The 18,677-nt window shown below is 30.3% G+C and overlaps 1 protein-coding gene across 2 annotated transcripts in view; it reads right to left on the bottom strand.

Moving 5' to 3' along the window:
- Positions 1-18,187, bottom strand: part of Brinp3 (BMP/retinoic acid inducible neural specific 3) — a 342,679-nt gene extending 324,492 nt beyond the window's left edge. Inside the window, exon 1 of one of the 2 annotated variants that reach the window (XM_077802979.1) lies at positions 17,952-18,187. In XM_077802979.1, the coding sequence (XP_077659105.1) occupies positions 17,952-18,187 (236 nt within the window). The remainder of the gene's footprint in view (positions 1-17,951) is intronic. The other variant, XM_077802980.1, reaches the window with a different exon arrangement.
- Between the last annotated feature and the right edge of the window lie 490 nt (positions 18,188-18,677).

Here is an 18,677-nt window from a genome sequence, read left to right as displayed (position 1 = left end):
ATCTAAGTTACCAGGACTAAGGAATTGATTTCAATCTGAACTAGCAAAACATGGGGAGGAAAATGGCTCAGTTTTGCAATGTTGGGCCATCTGTATTTACATTTCTTTGAATTCAGGCAAGATTTGCACTAGGGGCTTTGTGTGCCTAGGTCAGATAATGAAGGTCAAAAGGCCCCAGGACATTTTTAGAGGAGAGAAAGAAAGAAGACATGAGGAATAGATTAGAATCTCATTGCTAAATTGCATAATTAAAATATATTTTAGAATTGCATGTGAGTTTGTCTATCAAAACTTTGAAAACAATCATTATATAGGGATAATTTTCAGTTTTCATGACATTTAAAGACCATCAAATTCAAAAACAGTCATAGCATATCACATTTTATTATTATAGAATGTTATAATATTGATGAAAAGCAATAATTCAACTTTATGAAAAAAGAAATTCGATTGTTGTGGCTCACACTGTTAGAGTCAATCTATAAAATAAAATAGTTCAATCTCACCATATAATTTATAAGAAATCAAATTAATGATGCTGTAAACTACTCAAACCTACTTATCCTATTCAAATTATAACTTTATGGTACTTTTCCCCCAACAGGAAACTTATTCCTGAGTAATAAAATGTCTTGCAGAACAATAGGAAAATGTAATAATTACTGGACAGTCTCAGGAGAGGGTAATTTACGAAGTACACATATGAGTTCTCCACTGGAATGCTAGTTTTAAATGCTATTGGAAAATACAATACATTTCTGACTTCTCATAGCATGATTATATTTTAATAAAAGTAACTTTGGAAATTTAAGGAAAACTATTGTCTAAATAATACTTTTATGACAACAGTCTAATTGACTTCAAATGCATCGGATTTACTATATGTGTGGATTACCTTCACTGTTTGTATGCCAGTTTAAAAGGTAACAATATCAGAATTTTACTCTGGAAGTACATTGCTTCTTACTTACAAATGAATTGTTAAGACATTTTTAAACAAATAAATGAGGATATTGTTTTCAATGAAATATAAGAAATGGGAAATCAATACATAGTCATAAACTCTACAAAGAAATCAGAGCTTCTTTCAAACATTTCTTACTGCATAGCTGTATCTGTTTTTCTGACAGATAATGCAAATTAAATGAATATTAATCAGCAGTATTATGCATCTTCTTCTGAAATATAATTCAAATGCTTATCTGCTTTGCTGAAAGAAATGAAAAGAAAAAATAACAATTTGCTCACAAATGTAGGATCCCTAATAGACATTAACTTTTAGTGAAAATAAGAACCAAATAATGCTATTAGGAAAATAGTGAAGGTAACAGGAGACCTAGTAACAAACATGCTCAAATATACACACAAACAGGAAGAGGAATACATGGAAATAGCCAAAACTTCAAAACTGAAATGTATAAATTCCCCACAATTTTCTATGAAACAAAATCTTTAGATGCATACCTCTTTTACTAGCCTCATTCACGAGACAAATTATAACTCACTACAGATAGCTCTGATCATTAAAACCTAGAACTAACGTCTTAAGCATATTAGTAAAGTAACAAAATTCTTCTGCAATTGAAAACAATAGAACTTTCTAGTTGCCATTTAGAGACATTTTTCATCTATAACAAAAATAGATACTGTAAGAACCTGACAATGCACCTGACAATTTATTAACTGAAAAATTCCACCGATCCTTCTGGGCCCTTCAAAATTGGTGGCATTTAGATTCCCTACCACACAAACAGGAAAAAAAAAGTCAAATACATGATTTTAAAGCGAAAATCCATTTTGCTTGCAATTCCACTACCCATTTTTAAAGGTGGGACTGAATAAAATCTCCTTTCTCCACAGGACAAAATAGAGCCATGACTTTATTTTGTTTATCAGCCAAAGTCCAGTTTAATCCATAAGTGGAAATTCCTATATTTGCAGTGAGTGGTCAAGAAAAAGAGTGGATAGCACAGTGAAAACTGTGGTAGCACAGTTCAGCATTAACCTCCCAGAAGCTGAAATTGGTTTACCAAAGATCCAGATTATGGTCACAACTTGTACTTGAGATTATAGCAAAAGACAATTTATATCAATCAATTTATAAATACATTTTATGTTTGCTTTTATAAAAACACACACTGAATATGATGTATTTAATAAGTGGCTCAATAATAAATCCGTATTTACTAAAAATAGGAAATACAGACTAACAAGCTTTAAAATATGATATTTTGCTAATAGGGGCACTCTTACTGCACTAAGCAGTTAGTAATACTGTTTTTAAAAGACTATGTTAGTAGTATACATTTTCATAATCTTATTGATATAAGAGCAAAAGCAGGTGGTGAAGCTTAATTTTAACTTATTCTGTCCTTTTCTACACCTTCATGTCCTCTTCATACACTACGGCAAATCCCACAGCTGCTCTCATTGTTTCTGTTCTTATATGCTCCATAACTCATTCTCTAGAGAGTACAAGGAACCTTTTAAGAAATAAATCATATCAACCCATTATAAACTTTGTGCCTTTCCCTTGCGTTTGATATAATACCTAAACTTAACTCTGGCATTCAGAGCCCACAGGATCTACATTCTGCCTCTTTCTCTAACATCATCTACCACCATTCTCTTTCTATAGAGATTTCTTACTTCTTTAGATAGTTGATAACAATGAAGACATTTTTTTGTTCATAGATATGCAAGTAGATTTGGTAAGCTAGAGGAACAATTAATTTTTCTTCTCATCATGGCATAAAATAATTATACATTTATTTGCAAATTCATTTCAGTATCCTTGATTGAGTTTTCCTTTGAACCAGTTATGACTTTTTATTGTTTCCCAATTAATTAGTTAAATAAAAATTCTAATGTGCTTCTACTGTATTTCTATGATTATACCCCCTTTAAGACTATCTTTCAACACATGTATGTATTGCAAAAAATTATTTATCCTAGTTAAATATAGACAAATGGGAATTAAAGTATTGAATTTGGGCTAGAGCATAACTCAGTGACAGAGCTTACCTAGCATGCACAAGGTCCTAAATTTGATCTTTAGCACACAAAAAAATAAAAATAAAAAAGAAAGAAAGAAAAAGAAAAAAATCATTAAATAAGGAGAAACATAATTTTATTTTCTTGTTCTGGTTAGATTTTAGGTGGATTAGCCAAAGATCAAGGAGGGCAGAATCAGTGTAGTTGCACAAACCTGTAAGTAAACAATTACAAATCCAATCCCAAATATTTTGTCTGTCTTAGATAAAAATTATATGCACCCTATGGAATTAACTTACGGAAACCAAATTATAACATTTAAAACACAGAAAATTTGTATCTCTTAGCATTTTTAAATTATAAATGGCAATTATGTGGGACTGTCTAATGACCCATTTTTTAAAATGATGTTAAATAAAATTTTCTGATTCTAAGACAAAATATCAGAATAATTCATCTCGTATAATACAATAAATAATTCAATGTAGAAAAATATGTTCTGTTAGAAATCATATTAAGCAAATAGAATCATGAGACTCTGTTGGTTCAATGGTGATGGGGGAAAACAAGCAGATGAAATGGCATGAACTCCAGACACTCAATGCCATCTGCTGGAAACTTTTAGTGGATTATTAGTGTATTTATTGAACATATGTTATGCACAAGACCTTATGCTACATCCTAGAACTATAATAATAAACAAAACATGATCTTTGCTCGCAGGAAGCCTACAGATGTCATTAATACTGTCAGATAATTAAGTAATGGCATGAGGTTATTTCTGAGTAACCTCATGCCATTACTTTACTTCTCAAATGATGTACCTAGCTTACTACTATTAAAATGTCAAAAATGTTAAGAGATACAAATTTGCTATATTCTGTCTTTCTATGAAAGCAAACCTTTACCTAAGTGAGTATAGCTCAAAGCCTTCTGTGAAATCAACATCAATAAAGTGGTTTCTCATATATTAGTCGTGGTTTTCATATTATCCTACATGTATTAAAAATCTAAGTAATCTCAACAGAATTTTTCAATCAAAAACCAAGATGGCACATTAAAACATGAAAATATCCAGGGTCTAGTACTGTTGACCACCAAATAGATACATGACCTCAGATTTTGTTCCTCTACAATAAAAGTAAAGAGAAAAAAAAAATAGGTTGTGAGAACCAAAATCATATGCATACAAACAGCTATCTACATCAATATCTTTATCAACAAAACTTTATTACACCAGGAACTGTTTTATCCAGGAAAGTAAATCAATAACTTTATATTTCATCCCAAGATCTCTCTAACAGACACACAGACTGTTCAATAGAAAGCAGCATACAATAATTTATTGCCAAAACTCTTTGAGTCACTAGTCTTTTTGATTTTTCCAACAATCCTAAACTATCATGTGTAGATTTTTATATAATCGCAATCAAACCTCACACTGCCTGCATTGAGAGATCCACATAAAATAAATGTGTAATATCTCAATAAATATGCACTCATATATAGCAGTAAGAATAAAATTAGCTTTGTGCTCATCAACAGATTTTGTTGGTACTATATGGGGTAGCCAACATTTGATGGTTTCAAAATTTGTTTAAGTTATTTTTATTCTCATCTTTCAAAATGTTTAACAGGATGCAATTTGAGTGCTTAAAATATATAGAAATGTAAATAATCCATTTACTTTTACTTTTATATTTGTACAATTATAAATAACAAGATACATTGAGGAGGAGTGACTATTTCAAGGAATAATGTTCTACATTTTCATGCATTGTTTCCTTATGTTATACAACAGAAGTATGGAAGCAAGGTTAAACCAATATCAGCAGATGAGGATAATTCACAGGTAATTGTACAAAATTATAACCTTCACTTCTCAACGTTTCACAGAAAAATCAAAACTGTAAAATGAGGGATTTAAAATTAATATTCCCTAAGATCCAAGAGTTAATGTAGAATCACTGTTTGATCATTGTGTAATATTTTAAAAAATAAAAACCTTTAAGTGTTTTGGAAAAAAGAATAAAAATAACTAAATATTATAGATTTATTACAAAATTTACTTAATGCCAGATGAACCTGTGATCTGCCTCAACATTCTCCCTCTCTCCCCACTCCTCTAACTTTTCCTTTCTCGGTACATAAATTGCCAAAATCTTGACCATGTGACTTTTTATTCTGTGTTAACAATATTTCCAGAATTTTATTATCAAAAAGATGAACTTTCTGGCTTTGGGGAAACTTATATTTTAGTATGGAAATCCATTATTAGTTTAAACTGATAGCCCATGCTAAGTTTAAGGTCCTTTTACATGAAATCCTTAATATCATATCTTTAATATTAAAGCAACTTGGATGATTTTCACTAAGTGCTCATATTCAGAAAATGCTGATGCATACTAAATTCAACACCTTCAGTAATTGGTGTCTACAAGTATTGCCTGAAGTATATGCTGGGTTTGGTAAAGTTAACTCAAATGAATAGTTACTCCTGCTGTTGAGCAGTAGGGCCCTAACCAAGGAAAGGGACAGTTTTCTTTCAAGATATCAGAACAGGGAAGTACTCCCAACTATAAAGGTAAGTTAAATGACAGCATAAGGAGAGGACAAGTTAATGCTACCTCTCTTGTGGAAGATACTTATTTTCCTTCAAAGGGTCCCTTAATTTCAAATTCTAGAGAGAAACTCCACTGGTCTTTTTGGATTCCCCACATTTATTTTTGTGACTTGGTTGCTTATGGCAGACTAGGAATTAATAGTCCTTTCTTGATTTAATTACTTCCTTCTCTCTAATCTGTCAGACACTGCCCTTTTCAGAGCTGTGCACACATGCAGGAAAGGATACAGAGAAGGAGGAGGGCAAGCAGGTTAGCGTGCTTCTTTTCTGTAGACACTAACACAAGGCAGACAGAAAGCCAAAAGCCAGTTATTTGGCACTCTGGTCCACTCTTCTGGTCCACTCTTTCTTGAAGAGGAAGAGATGTTGTTCATAAGGAGACATTATGCTTGCATAAACAGCATAATGAAGAGGAAATGAATAGTGAAAGAAGAAATAACTGAAATTGGATCCATTAATTTAAAGTGTTTTCATACAACCCTCTACCCTAATTTGTTTGGGTCTCCAGTTTTAATTGATTTTAAAGTTTCAAATCACACTGGCAAGGAATGAGACTCTTCTAAGTTTAACTAAAAATGGCACATTTAAAAACTGGTCAACACTTTATTCTGAGGCAGGAGAAATGCCAATTCACTATTTTTTTAATAATAAGATCTGTGAGCTTTTGATATATGCACATGTGTGTTCTGAATGAATTAACAGTAGAATGATATTGAGCTGTGTCTTGATTAAATTTAGAAGCATTGCTGAGGACAGAAGACAGAGATAACCTGACAAACCTAAACAGTAAAGCTCACGATGTGATCAGTGCCAAGAAAGACACTGCAGAAGTTTGTGATTAGGAAACCAGAAACAGAAATAAAGAGTCTATCTTTAAGAAATAGAATATTGGGTTGGAGATCTAGCTTAGTGGTGAAACACTTATCTAGTATGTCTGAGGCCTTTGGTTCCATCCCTAGCAGCATACACGCACACGCACACACACACACACACAGAAACAAAGAAATAGAATATTAAATGTTTATTTTATCAACAGTAAATCCAGCATCTTCTAGTTAGCCATTCATGCATGAACATGAGGAGAAAAACAATACTCAAAATATGTTTCTTAACTCATATATCTATAAATTGGTAAATGGATAAGAAAATTGTAGAATATTCACATGTGGAATATTATTTACCATTAGAAAGGAATAAGCAATTGATGCATACAAAAGAAATGAATCTCAACCTAAATTGTCTTGATTTGTTAAAACATAATTATAGCAACACTAAAAAAGAGAATTTATTTACTATTCAATAGATTTAATTTTTGTTCCTGTAAATTGCAGTTATCCTTTGAAAAACAACTAAGGTTACTCAACTTGAATGAAATTACTTATTAGTTTTAGAAGTTTCCTAGGCAAATCTGAGATGTTTATATTCAGCTACATAGTTCATTCAACAGATTCTTTAAATCACAAAATATACACATACCCTAAAGAAAATATTGCAAAAATAACTTTTATTTCATATTAACATTTGATTTTAATATTATTATAATTTAGATCTAGAATGTCCCCAAAGGCTCATGTATTGAAAGTTTGCTCCCTATTGCAGCAATATTCAGAGATGGGCTTTTTAGGAAATCATTGGATCATGAGAGTCCTGACCTCAATAGATTAATCCATTGATAGCTAAATGGAATATTGGGAAATAGTGAAACCAGTAGGAAGTGAGACCTCACTGAAGGGAGTCAGTTCTTGGGGTGTACCCTTGGGGACTTTATCTTGTCCCCAGTCCCTTCCCTTCACCTTTCCACCAAACCACGGGATGAAGAGTTTTATTGCACCACACCCTCCCAGCCTCACCACAAGCACACAGGGATGGGGCCAAGTGAGTACAGGGCTCCTTCTCACCACAGGCCCAGAAACAATGCGGCCAGCTGATTATCAACTGAAACCTTTGAAATCATGAGACAAAATAAATCTTTCCTCCCTTATGCTGTTTTTCCCAGGTATTGTGTCACAGCAAGGATTTTGTGACTAACACACCTATGCAGTGATGTTTTCCTAAATACCAATATTATAAAATAAATTCTTTCAGAAAGATGACCAGAGAAATTTGTTTTAAAAAACCCTCAAAACTTAGAACCTTTCCTGTTTTCCTTATTTACCAGTAGAAGACTCAAAGGCACAGGGAGATGATAAAATTTTAGATCCTTGCATTGAGTAAATGATAGATACATATACAAAACCTCAGTTCTATAATGCCAGCTCAGCTTATCTCTATGCTAGTATGGGTTGCCTGTGCTTCTCCATTCTAAAGTAGCTAGATTAAATTAATATAATGCCAAAAATGATCAATTTACCTATTACATTCAAGGTCAACTGAAAGAAAAAAAAAGGTCTGAAAATCTCTTCAGTGAGTTTGGGGTAGAAATGGGAGTTCAAAACCCAATAGAGTCAAATGTATGAAAGATGATTTATCAAGAGCTCTGTAATGTTTGGAACAATCAATAAAAAAAAAATAAAATAAAAATAAAAAAAAATTTAAAAAAAGTATTCTAAGGTAGTATACCCAAGTAAAGATTTGGGAAGTACTGATGAGAAAACATGTTTGATGAAAAAAATAATAATAATTGAAATCTTTTGGAATGTAACTTCTGTTTAATATTTTAAAAAGTGCCCTAGATTGTTATTATATATGCTCAAAAGCTAGAAAATAATGCTGAGAAAAAATATTTCAATGTGCTTCATTTCTTTTTAGATGGGAATATTAGACTTACAGACCAAGAAAATCAGTCTATAAAATTCTTACATGTTGCTGAAATATTTAATGTGGCCAAATATAATATCCTTTTGAAGAAGCTACAGAACATCCTGGAAGTTAGTATTGACACTGTGCTGTAAGTGCAAGATCAACTGTGTTTCAGAGGTCAGAGTTTTTCAGACTTTAGAGGTAAGTAAGTTATGTGTTGCATATAGTATCTAAAATCCTGAGTGGAGTCTGAGACAGCAGTCTATAATTAAGGAAGACCAGAATATTTGCTATAAAATACTGAATATTTGCACTAAATACAAAAATGAAAACCTATAATCTCACATCTATTCAGGTCAGGGTGGGGTTTGAAGCTAACTCTGCTGAAAAAAAATGGTTTATATTCAGAGGTTTAGGATTTTTGCAGTCTTTGATAAAGTAATTTGAATCCTATGAAAAGCTGCAGTTTATCTAATTGTTAGGTTTCTCATGATGTGATTGAGAGTTCTTTTTTTTTTACTATTATTCTGCTAAAACTTTAGTCAGTAACACAAATACATAAGCATATTCTTTTTAAATGTACAGATTTGAAATAAACCAATATGTTGGATTATGATGAGCAAGAGAAGAAATTTTTGGACAGATTTGTGAATTGGACCATATATACATTTTACATAATTTTAAATGAATAATGGGCATTATTCATTTTAATGGACACAATGTTCTGAGCAGTAGGAAAACCAAGCCATAGAAACCAAAACTATAGGAAAAACATTCAATAAAACCAAACTATTATTTCTATAAAAAATGATTAATGTGAGGTCTGAGTGCTAGCATTTGAATGAAGAGTTAAAAGGTATAATTGAGAAACTGGTGAGGAACAAGCTCACAGAGTCAGGCTATTCTTAAGGAAGACATTACTAACAGTCATGTGTGTTCATATATGGTTTTAGGTATCCTGGTGTGTCGTTTCCAGACATTTGAAACACTTTTATAAAAGCTGTAAGATCACTTGATATTAACATTATAGATGAGAATTAGAAAGCATGAGATAAAGACCATTGGTTTAAGTAGACCAATTATTGGTTGTGTTCAACTCTTAGAAGCTTTCATTTTATGAGAAGAAAAATGAAACAAAACTACAACCAAAAAAAATCATTCTTGAACAGATAATTGCAATAAAATTTATCATAGCTTTTTTTCAAATAATAAACTTGGAAAAGTATTCTTATGAGTTTTGAATTTAGTATTCAATTTTAAAAAATAACATTGAAAGATTACATTTGTTAAAGTACTTTATAAATTTTAATTGAGTGTGTTTATTTAAATCTAATTTTCTATTATGTTTTGGGATAATAATTGTGTGTGTCTTTAAGATAAGACAGCTCACAAGGCCACAGCAAAGCACTGATTTTCCTAATTTTTTTAAGCCTTTGCTAATTTCAGGCTGACAGCAGAGGTAGTTTAATTAGTTAGCTGCTAATATCTATTTAAGTGAGGAGCCAGAGAAATGTCTGCTTGAAAAAGGACATGCAATCTAGACTCATGGCCAGGTCATTGTCTGTGCCTCTGTGAACTGTTTCAAAAGGAAAAAAAATAGGGAGAGTGTACATATTATGACAAAGAAAGGAAGATGCCTTTAAAAAAATAAGTGGGGACAGACTCAAAAAATATGATATGATACTATCCATCCATACAGTACTTTGTGGTGTTGTGAACTGGTGCTTTAACAATAAATTTTCGAGAGAACTATTTCCAAATACTGTAAAATATCTTGAATATTAATATTCAGAAAGCATTTGATAGCTCTTTAGTAAGAATTGGAGCATAAAATATTTATTTTACTTTATAATCAGAGTTATTAACTTTTATCCTTAAACTAAAACAGTTTATTAATATTTTCCTAATTTGTTGGTATGCATTTTATATTGCATTTATCAGGATATTGAAGAAATAAAGGAAATATTTAGAAATATATGTACACGTTTTGTAACTTTTATTAACAAGTATTCATTGAGCATCTGTGTATTATTATGTATCTTCTTTTATCTGAGGACAAACTTCTATGAATAAACATTGCAAATTAGTTGATGGAAGACCCCTCTCATTAAGTAAATTTTACTGGAAATTTCTTATATTCCAAGGTAGATTATGGAATTTATATTCCTACAAAAATAATAGGCTAATTTTTAAATTTATGGAAAAAGAAATCTTCAAAAAAATTTAATATACTTCTGTAAAATAGTGGTCTATTGAATAAATAAAATCTATTCTAAACAAAAAATACTTCATAAAACTTCTGCATTAATTTTGTAAAGTAAAATATGAAGGCGAGCATCTAATCTTCTATTGTTATTTGTACAAAATAAAAGAAGTAGTATCTAAATCTGAATCTTTCGAATAATTTTTATAGCTTCAAAATTTTTTAAATAATGCAAATAGCAGTATTACCTTAATTACTTTATATAAAATAAAAGAGTTATAATAAAGGTGATTTTAGTACCACTTTTTGTTTAGAGTGACAAATAATACATGGCTTTTCTCATTGGAATCAACTCAAATACACACATAAACAAACACATATACACATACATACACGCATATATACATACATGAATAGAACCAAGGAAACTCCCAAAGAAACTCTATTGCTCAATTTCTTCCTGTAGTTTTTAAACTTTGAATTTTTGGAATAGAACATTAAAGAAAAATACATGTTAGCTATTCAAAAGCCAGAGAGGAGTGACAACAAAGGAAGACAACATTGATGATTTCAGCAATTTTAGTTGGAAGAAGACCACAGGGATAAAGACAGTGAAAAATTACAATGCTTGATAAGATGGAACTAGATAGAGAAGATAATCAAATAAAGTATTTGTTTAAATGCCAGAAACTCATAATTATTAATTTCCCTCTATGAATAGTTGTATCAACTGGCAGTCCAGTTCATTTTCTCACTGTAATAGCAATAAATGTGCATACTTTATTAAACTGAAAATTATTATTTATATCATAATTATTATAAACACATTTTCATATACAATCATGAGATTATTGATAACCACATATAATAACAGTTCCTAAATTCTCAAATTAATGTTTTTATTCCTAAATGAAAATTTTCTATTGTTAACTTAAGGGATAGTTAAGATGTGAAGTCATATGTACATTTCAATTGTTAATTAGAATTAAACACAAAATTTAATATTAATTATGTTGTTTAGTCTCAAAACTAGATGAATTACTAGAGTTGTTGAATGAATATATTGCAACAATTTTTATTTTTTTCTATGTGAAATCACTACATAGAATATTCTACTTCATTTATCAATGACTGTAACTGTACTAACAGACTAATGGAATGATGGATAATAACTAAACAAATCAGGATAATAGCCTTTTCAGTATAACATTAAAAAGAGAAAAAAGAGTGGCATGAAAGAGAAGTAATCACAAAGCTTATTTTCAAATGTACATGAAAGAGAGAGTAAGAGATTGTTAGATATTATGTTTAGACGAGTATTTATAAATGACTTTTGCAAAAAAAGAGACAAATGTAGATATAAAAAAATCACAGTTAATTTTTGTTAAAAAAAAAAAAAAACCTTATCTATTTGTTCCAATATGTTATCATTTTGCTGTTAGTGTTAGAATTGAACTTTACAGTTCAGAGGATAGCACATCCATACTTTTACAAATGAGGATGTCAAGGACTGAGAAATTTTGTCACAAACTGAGTTAACACAGTTCATTAATGGAAAAGAGCAAAAAAAAAGTCATACTGCCTTGCTATTTCATTGGGATGAGAATCATTAGAATGTGAATTATTAGAGTTGTTGGGAGATCTTAATGACATAATATGTGAAAGAACCAATAAAATATTGAAGACAGGGTCTGGGGTCGTGGCTCAGTGGTAGAGCGCTTGCCTAGGATGTTCGAGGCCCTGGGTTCGATCCTCAGCACCACATAAGAATAAATAAATAAAAATAAAGGTATTGTGTCCAACTACAACTAAAAAATAAATATTAAAAAAAATTGAAGACACAGTATTTAACAGTCTCCTTTTACCTTTTCGGCACCATCATAGGTGAAATCAGCTGAAGTGTTATAAAAAAAAAAAAAAAATATATATATATATATATATATATATATATTCACACACACCCACACCCACACACACACATACAGAGAGTATTGTAAATATAAATATTTATATATAAATATATATATTTATGTATATATTTTTATATATACATAGATTTATATATATACATGTTCATATATTTTTATATATACATAGATTTATATATATCCTCTTACATAAATCTGCTTTATTATAATTATTTTAAAAGTGCTAGACTCAGACATATTTCATTTATTTAAATTTTATTTTTGATTTTTACTTAAATAATTCTGGTAAATTCTCAAAAATCTCATTGGTAATTATTTGGAAGAGCTTTTTAAATAACTTACGACATAAATATTTTTTAAATTATTATGTCATAAGTTATTTAAAGTGTTTTTTAAATAACTTGTGACATACTATTTATTTATAAAATAAATAGCAGTTATTATTTTATCTGATCATGGGAATTACACATACTTATTATAGAAAATCCATAAAAATTTCCATTGGAGGTAATGCAAACATTTAGATGTGTTACTTCTAGTCTTCAGATTATACCTGTGTATATGCTGAAATGTAAAATAAATCAAAATAGTTTGATTCTTATTTTCTCTTTTCATTTTTCTCTTTTCATGCATTGTTTGATATTTCTTTTGTTGTTGTTGCTTTTTCTTTTTACTAAACTTTGAAGAAGCAATTTTTCACAATAGGGTATTTTTTTAAAAATAAAATCACATTTAATTCCCCTAAAATTCTTTGGATTTTAAATTTTATGAGCAAATGAATTAAGTTCCTTAATTTTATATTCTGAATATATCAATTTAAAGCTATGAAATTAAGATTTTTGAGAATTCCAAAATGTAGGCATATATTGATTTAATTAAGAATTTTAAAATTTGGGGGGTTAGAAGAAAAACAAATTACATAAATATTCAAGTATTATTTTAATAAGAATAACTCATGTTACTTATACAATATTCTACAAATTAATACAATGGTACTAAATTCCATAATCCAATTATCTGTCTTAGCACTGCTACACTGATTTTGTTGTAGTCTACATCATTCACGAAGAATGGTAAATTGCAGTTTCATGTGACATCTTGTATAATTTATTATTCAGTACATAGTATTATGTGGCATTTAAGAAAATTAATCATCTTTTTACTTTTATGTTATGTATAATTTTGTTTTAGGTAACATTGGTATATGTAGCATATTTGAAAATGTGAATCTATTTATAATACTTGGAGCTTAAAATACATTTATTGCATTAATTATACTTTTGTTTTTCCTTGAAGTCACCTTTTTCCAAGTTTTATATTTTTTTGTCATTTTCATTATTTTAGATCTCTTAAATGTTAGTTTTTATTTGTGACAGAAAATTTTAAGATATATATGACACCTTCCAATATCTAGCAGTTACTCCCTTATGATTTGCAATAACATTATATACTAATCTTTTTCTACTTCCTCTGTTAAAAATTTAAGTTAAGTTGAATTTTGACTATTCTACAGTTTTTTTAGTTAAGTACATCCCACATTTTGCAGGCACATATTCTTTGGACCACTCTTCTTTTTACCATATTATTCTAATGTACTACTATCTCCAAACATGGTGAGAGAGACGGATCACTTGTGCTGTGGCTATATCACAAAGAATACCAGCATAAGCATCGCCTATTTAAGGAACTGAATATTTTTATTACCACAGAAGTCCCTCATCTTTCCCATAAAATCCCATAATTCTCCCTTCTCCATAAATAACCACAATATTGATTTTGGTCATATGCATTTCCTTGCTTTCCTTTAAGTTTTATTAAGCATCTTTTACTATACATATCTAAATGATATAATTTAGTTCTGTTTTGGAAACCTGAAATAAATAAAATCATATATAATTTTGTTCACATGTGAGTTTTTCTTCACTTGACTTTCTGTTTCAGAGATTCAACATGCTGCTACTGGTAGCTATATCCATATGAATATATCTGAATTGACTGCTGCTTTTTAATGCTTAATGCCTTATGTTTCAGAAAATCCTTAAGTATCCCAATGTTATAATGGTATTTTGTTTTTTTCTAGAAACAATATTTTCCTTTCCATCTTCCCTCTTTAGATCCTTCTTTCAGACAAAACAGATTTACATATATGGTATGAGTAATAAATCCAATTTCTGTTTTTCTTTATGTAGATAGCCATAAGAAAGATGCATATATTCCAAAAATCACATCATATATGAAGTGGTCATATATCTGAATATCTTTTCTAGGCTTTTAGTATATCTTATCCTTACCAAATCATCTTGTAAGTACTTTTTTTTCAGAGAACATAATTACAAAGATCAATGAAGCATAACATTTCTTTCAACTGTCTTCTATTTTTACCAAAGTAGACAGGATTCTTCAAAAAATTACTCTGAGAAAACAAGCTAAATTGTAGTAATACCATATATTTGTAGTTATTTTGAAATATAGTAAGAAAATCATCACCTTATTTTCATGATTTACTTACATGAGTGATTAAACAAAGGATGTAGAAGAAAAAAATTGTGTGACCATATCTTTAAAGATTTACATATGTGAATATTTATTTTATGGTAATAAAAATTGCAAGGCTATGACCTAAACATTCATATTATTGGTTTAAGATATCTGTATCTAAATTTGTGTCACTAAAAAATATTATTTTTCCTAGCCTATACTAGTTAGGCTCACTGTCCAAGTGTGTTTCTATACTGTAACTGTAAATCAAAAGTAGTCCTATATGATGCTTCTGAGTGACAAAATTTCCCCAAGCATAGCTAAAAATGAGAATACTTTCCCTTTACCTTTGAGTGCCTGATTCTTAGGTTCTATTATCAGTTTGTAGGTATTAGGAATAGATATATGAAACGCAATAACAACAGAAATATTAATATTCACACTATATATCCTTCAATTCTGTGATCTGCCAAGATCTTCGTGATTATGCAGTTTCAGAAGAAAACCTGAAAATACTTTACATACGCATTACTTCAAAAATACAAATGTAAGCCCTATTTGTTGACCAAAATGTACTTTCTTGAAAAAGACAAAAAATGGTTTGAATATTATCCCTACCTATGTTCCTAGTAATCTTTGATAATTGTTACCTTATTGTTCTGTTTATGATAAAAAGTAAAATATTTGCTGGAAAATGTAATGAATAAAGAAAGACAGCTGAAAGAGATTTGACCTAATAATTTTAAAAGGCTTAATATGTTTCATAGTCATAAATAATGTCTTTCAGATATTATGTCAATTTAATATGCCACATGACGATTTTATGATAGTAATAACAAGCACTAGCAGAATTTGGATGGTCAGTTTAGGAGATTACACATTACTTTTTTAAATGGTAAGCCAAGCACTTAAATGTGGAAAAATATTGTTTCCATCTATGTGTCTTAATTATTTACAAATTCCATAACTGTATCTTAAGGCACACATTTAAGAAAGATAGTCTCTGATAATTTTTTGAAGAATAAAAAACGTCAAAAATAAAAACAAAGCTAGAAAGGTACACTAATCCAGGATTTAAGACTCTGTAGCCATTCAAAATAAGGTTAACTGCCTGAAGAAAAATTTGAACTCATTTTATTTTATAGTTATGCATATAGCCATCTCTGAAACTTAAGAAAATACCAGTTGGACAAATGAAACACTTCATTTTTATCAAGTCTAAATTAACCCTATTAAATAGATTATATTATTCATTTTATAGCAACCACCAGTGATCATAATATCATTAGAAATGTTTAAAAGCCTTCATTAGAAGTTATAGCCCAGCTGGGTGTAGAAGGGAATATCTTAATCCACTGTTTACAATTGTATTTAACATCCATACATGTTTGGTCAAGCTCCCTGGGTGAAGAGAGGAAGGATAGGGAGTGCAGAGCTAATGAGGGCTTTAGAAATAGAGTCCCACTGGGGCTAAACAGGATAGATGAACCTTGCAGACAAATCCCAAATCTTTTTTTTTTCATTACCTTTTCTACTGTGATTCAAATAATGCCTCTTTTCTATTCAGCCCATAACTTCTAGAAACATGTCAAACCATGTTTGCAACTCACAGCTGATAGACCAATAAGCCAAGCCTTAGCCATCACACATAAGACAACACCTCAGACCTCAGAAAGAGATGCCAATAAATCATGCAGACTTGCTCTGTTTGACAGATTGTTAAAAATACTCTTGCAGAATGCTGAAATATAAGACATTCATGCAATCTTAAATTCAAGTAACTTTATACAATCTGTAAAGAGACACTGACTAACCCACTAAACACATACACAAATGAAGGAAACACCAATCATGATATATTTACTATTTCTGCTAAATTTAGGTGAAAAAACTTTAGTATTTGTCATTTAAATTTTAAAAAATTTGATTAAGTATTTTTTCTTTGTTAGGCAAAAGTGCTGTAGACACATGTAATAAGAAATTTCTTATTTTAAAAAAGGATGGCAATTATTGCCTGATGCTTCATGCAAATGGTTCAACACACTGAGTGTCATCTGTAAATATCAATTGATAATAGGATTGATAAATTTCTCACAGTGATGAATAAAAGACGGCATACAGACTGAAGCACAGTGCCCTCTGGTGCGCATACAACATAAAATAAAAGATTATGTAGCAGTATATCCATAGATACAAGCACACCCAAAAAAATGCAAAACGAAATTTCCTTCTCTATAAATGCCAGTCAGTAACTGGGAATTGTAAACTTCTACCACTAAGAACCAATTCAAAGCTATAACTGGAAATAAAACATTCTTTATGGCAAAGATCAATACAATCTAATTCACTGAGGGAACCACTTGTACACTCCTCTACTTAATGGATTCACTGGGCTTTGCAGAAGCAGGTAGTCTTTGTTTGATTTAATATCCGATTTCTTCTGTAAAACTTATTTAGATTTCAAATATGGAGGAGTAATAAAAGCTAAAAGTGACTTAATCCCTTTTTTTCCTTTCATGTTTGCTATCATAGACTATTCATCTATTTCTTTTCATTCATTCCATTACTGTTTCCTAAGAATTCTAAATGTACAACTATTTTTCAGGAAACAAATGAATGACTAGTAAAAGATTATCATTTGACTCACATAGATAACAGAGAATGGTGTAAGGTAGAAAGGAAAAGCAATACAAGAAAATTCATTCTCAATTTTTGGATAGTTAAAATGAGAAACTCTGCATTAAAGTATATTGGCATTTACTTTAAGACAGCCTTCTAAAATTTGGGAGTGATACACAAGTGGTCACCATTACCTATTTTTTTTCTCATAGATGTCACATCTAAAAGAAATATTTTAAATGGTGAAAAAGCATTACTATGGTTCATAGTCAATAATAATCCTTCTGAAACTTTCCCTTAGAGAAACTTATTTACACACAACCTTCAAGGATGATATCTCTGTAATTGCTTTCCCTTTGCTTCATACCTGTATATCTTGTATCTTGTGCTAAATCCCTGCCGGCTTCTGTCCACAAAATCTGTGTATTCCTGTGAGCGATGGAAGGGTCCCTTATCAGAGAGGAGCCAGTCGAAGGGGCTTGTGGCATGCTGATCCGAAACAGCAGCAACCGCTAAAACCCAGCAATGAAGACTCAGTGCTATCCACTCCCATAGAGCCATCAGAGAGAACAATTCAGCACCAGCTCTGCTCCGCCATATCATGCTTCCACTGGGGATTTAGAGCCTTCATTCTCTTAGCTTTCCCTCAACACCTAGACAAAATACACAGGCAATTAGTTAGCCCCTGGAAGGTTCTTTTCTATCAGTTAAGGTGCTGAAGTGACTAGTTTATTCTTTTTTTTTAGTCTAACGTAATTGTTTTAAATTAGATAATAACAACTGAATAAGAAGAAAACTAAAACAACTTATTTTTTCAGAGCTATATATTTTAATACATTTTTTTCTTTTTTATACTAATGAAAAAATAAGTTATTGCGTCATAACAGATCCACAGCAATGCCATCCAGTGGATCATTAAAATCTATTGAGCAACAATCAGAACTTTCAACTAATATTCATTTTTCTGCATAAATGTTTTATAAAATTGGGTTCCTTGGAAATAATACATTTAAATACCTAATTAATTTTATTGTAAATTGTGATAGTTATGCTTAATTGTTCATTTTACAGTTATTTTAGGGAAATACATTAG

This window comes from Urocitellus parryii, chromosome 9 (assembly GCF_045843805.1).
Source record: "Urocitellus parryii isolate mUroPar1 chromosome 9, mUroPar1.hap1, whole genome shotgun sequence".
NCBI lineage: Eukaryota > Metazoa > Chordata > Mammalia > Rodentia > Sciuridae > Urocitellus > Urocitellus parryii.
Note: the sequence above shows the minus strand (reverse complement) of the source record. Positions and strands in the feature narration are given on the sequence as shown.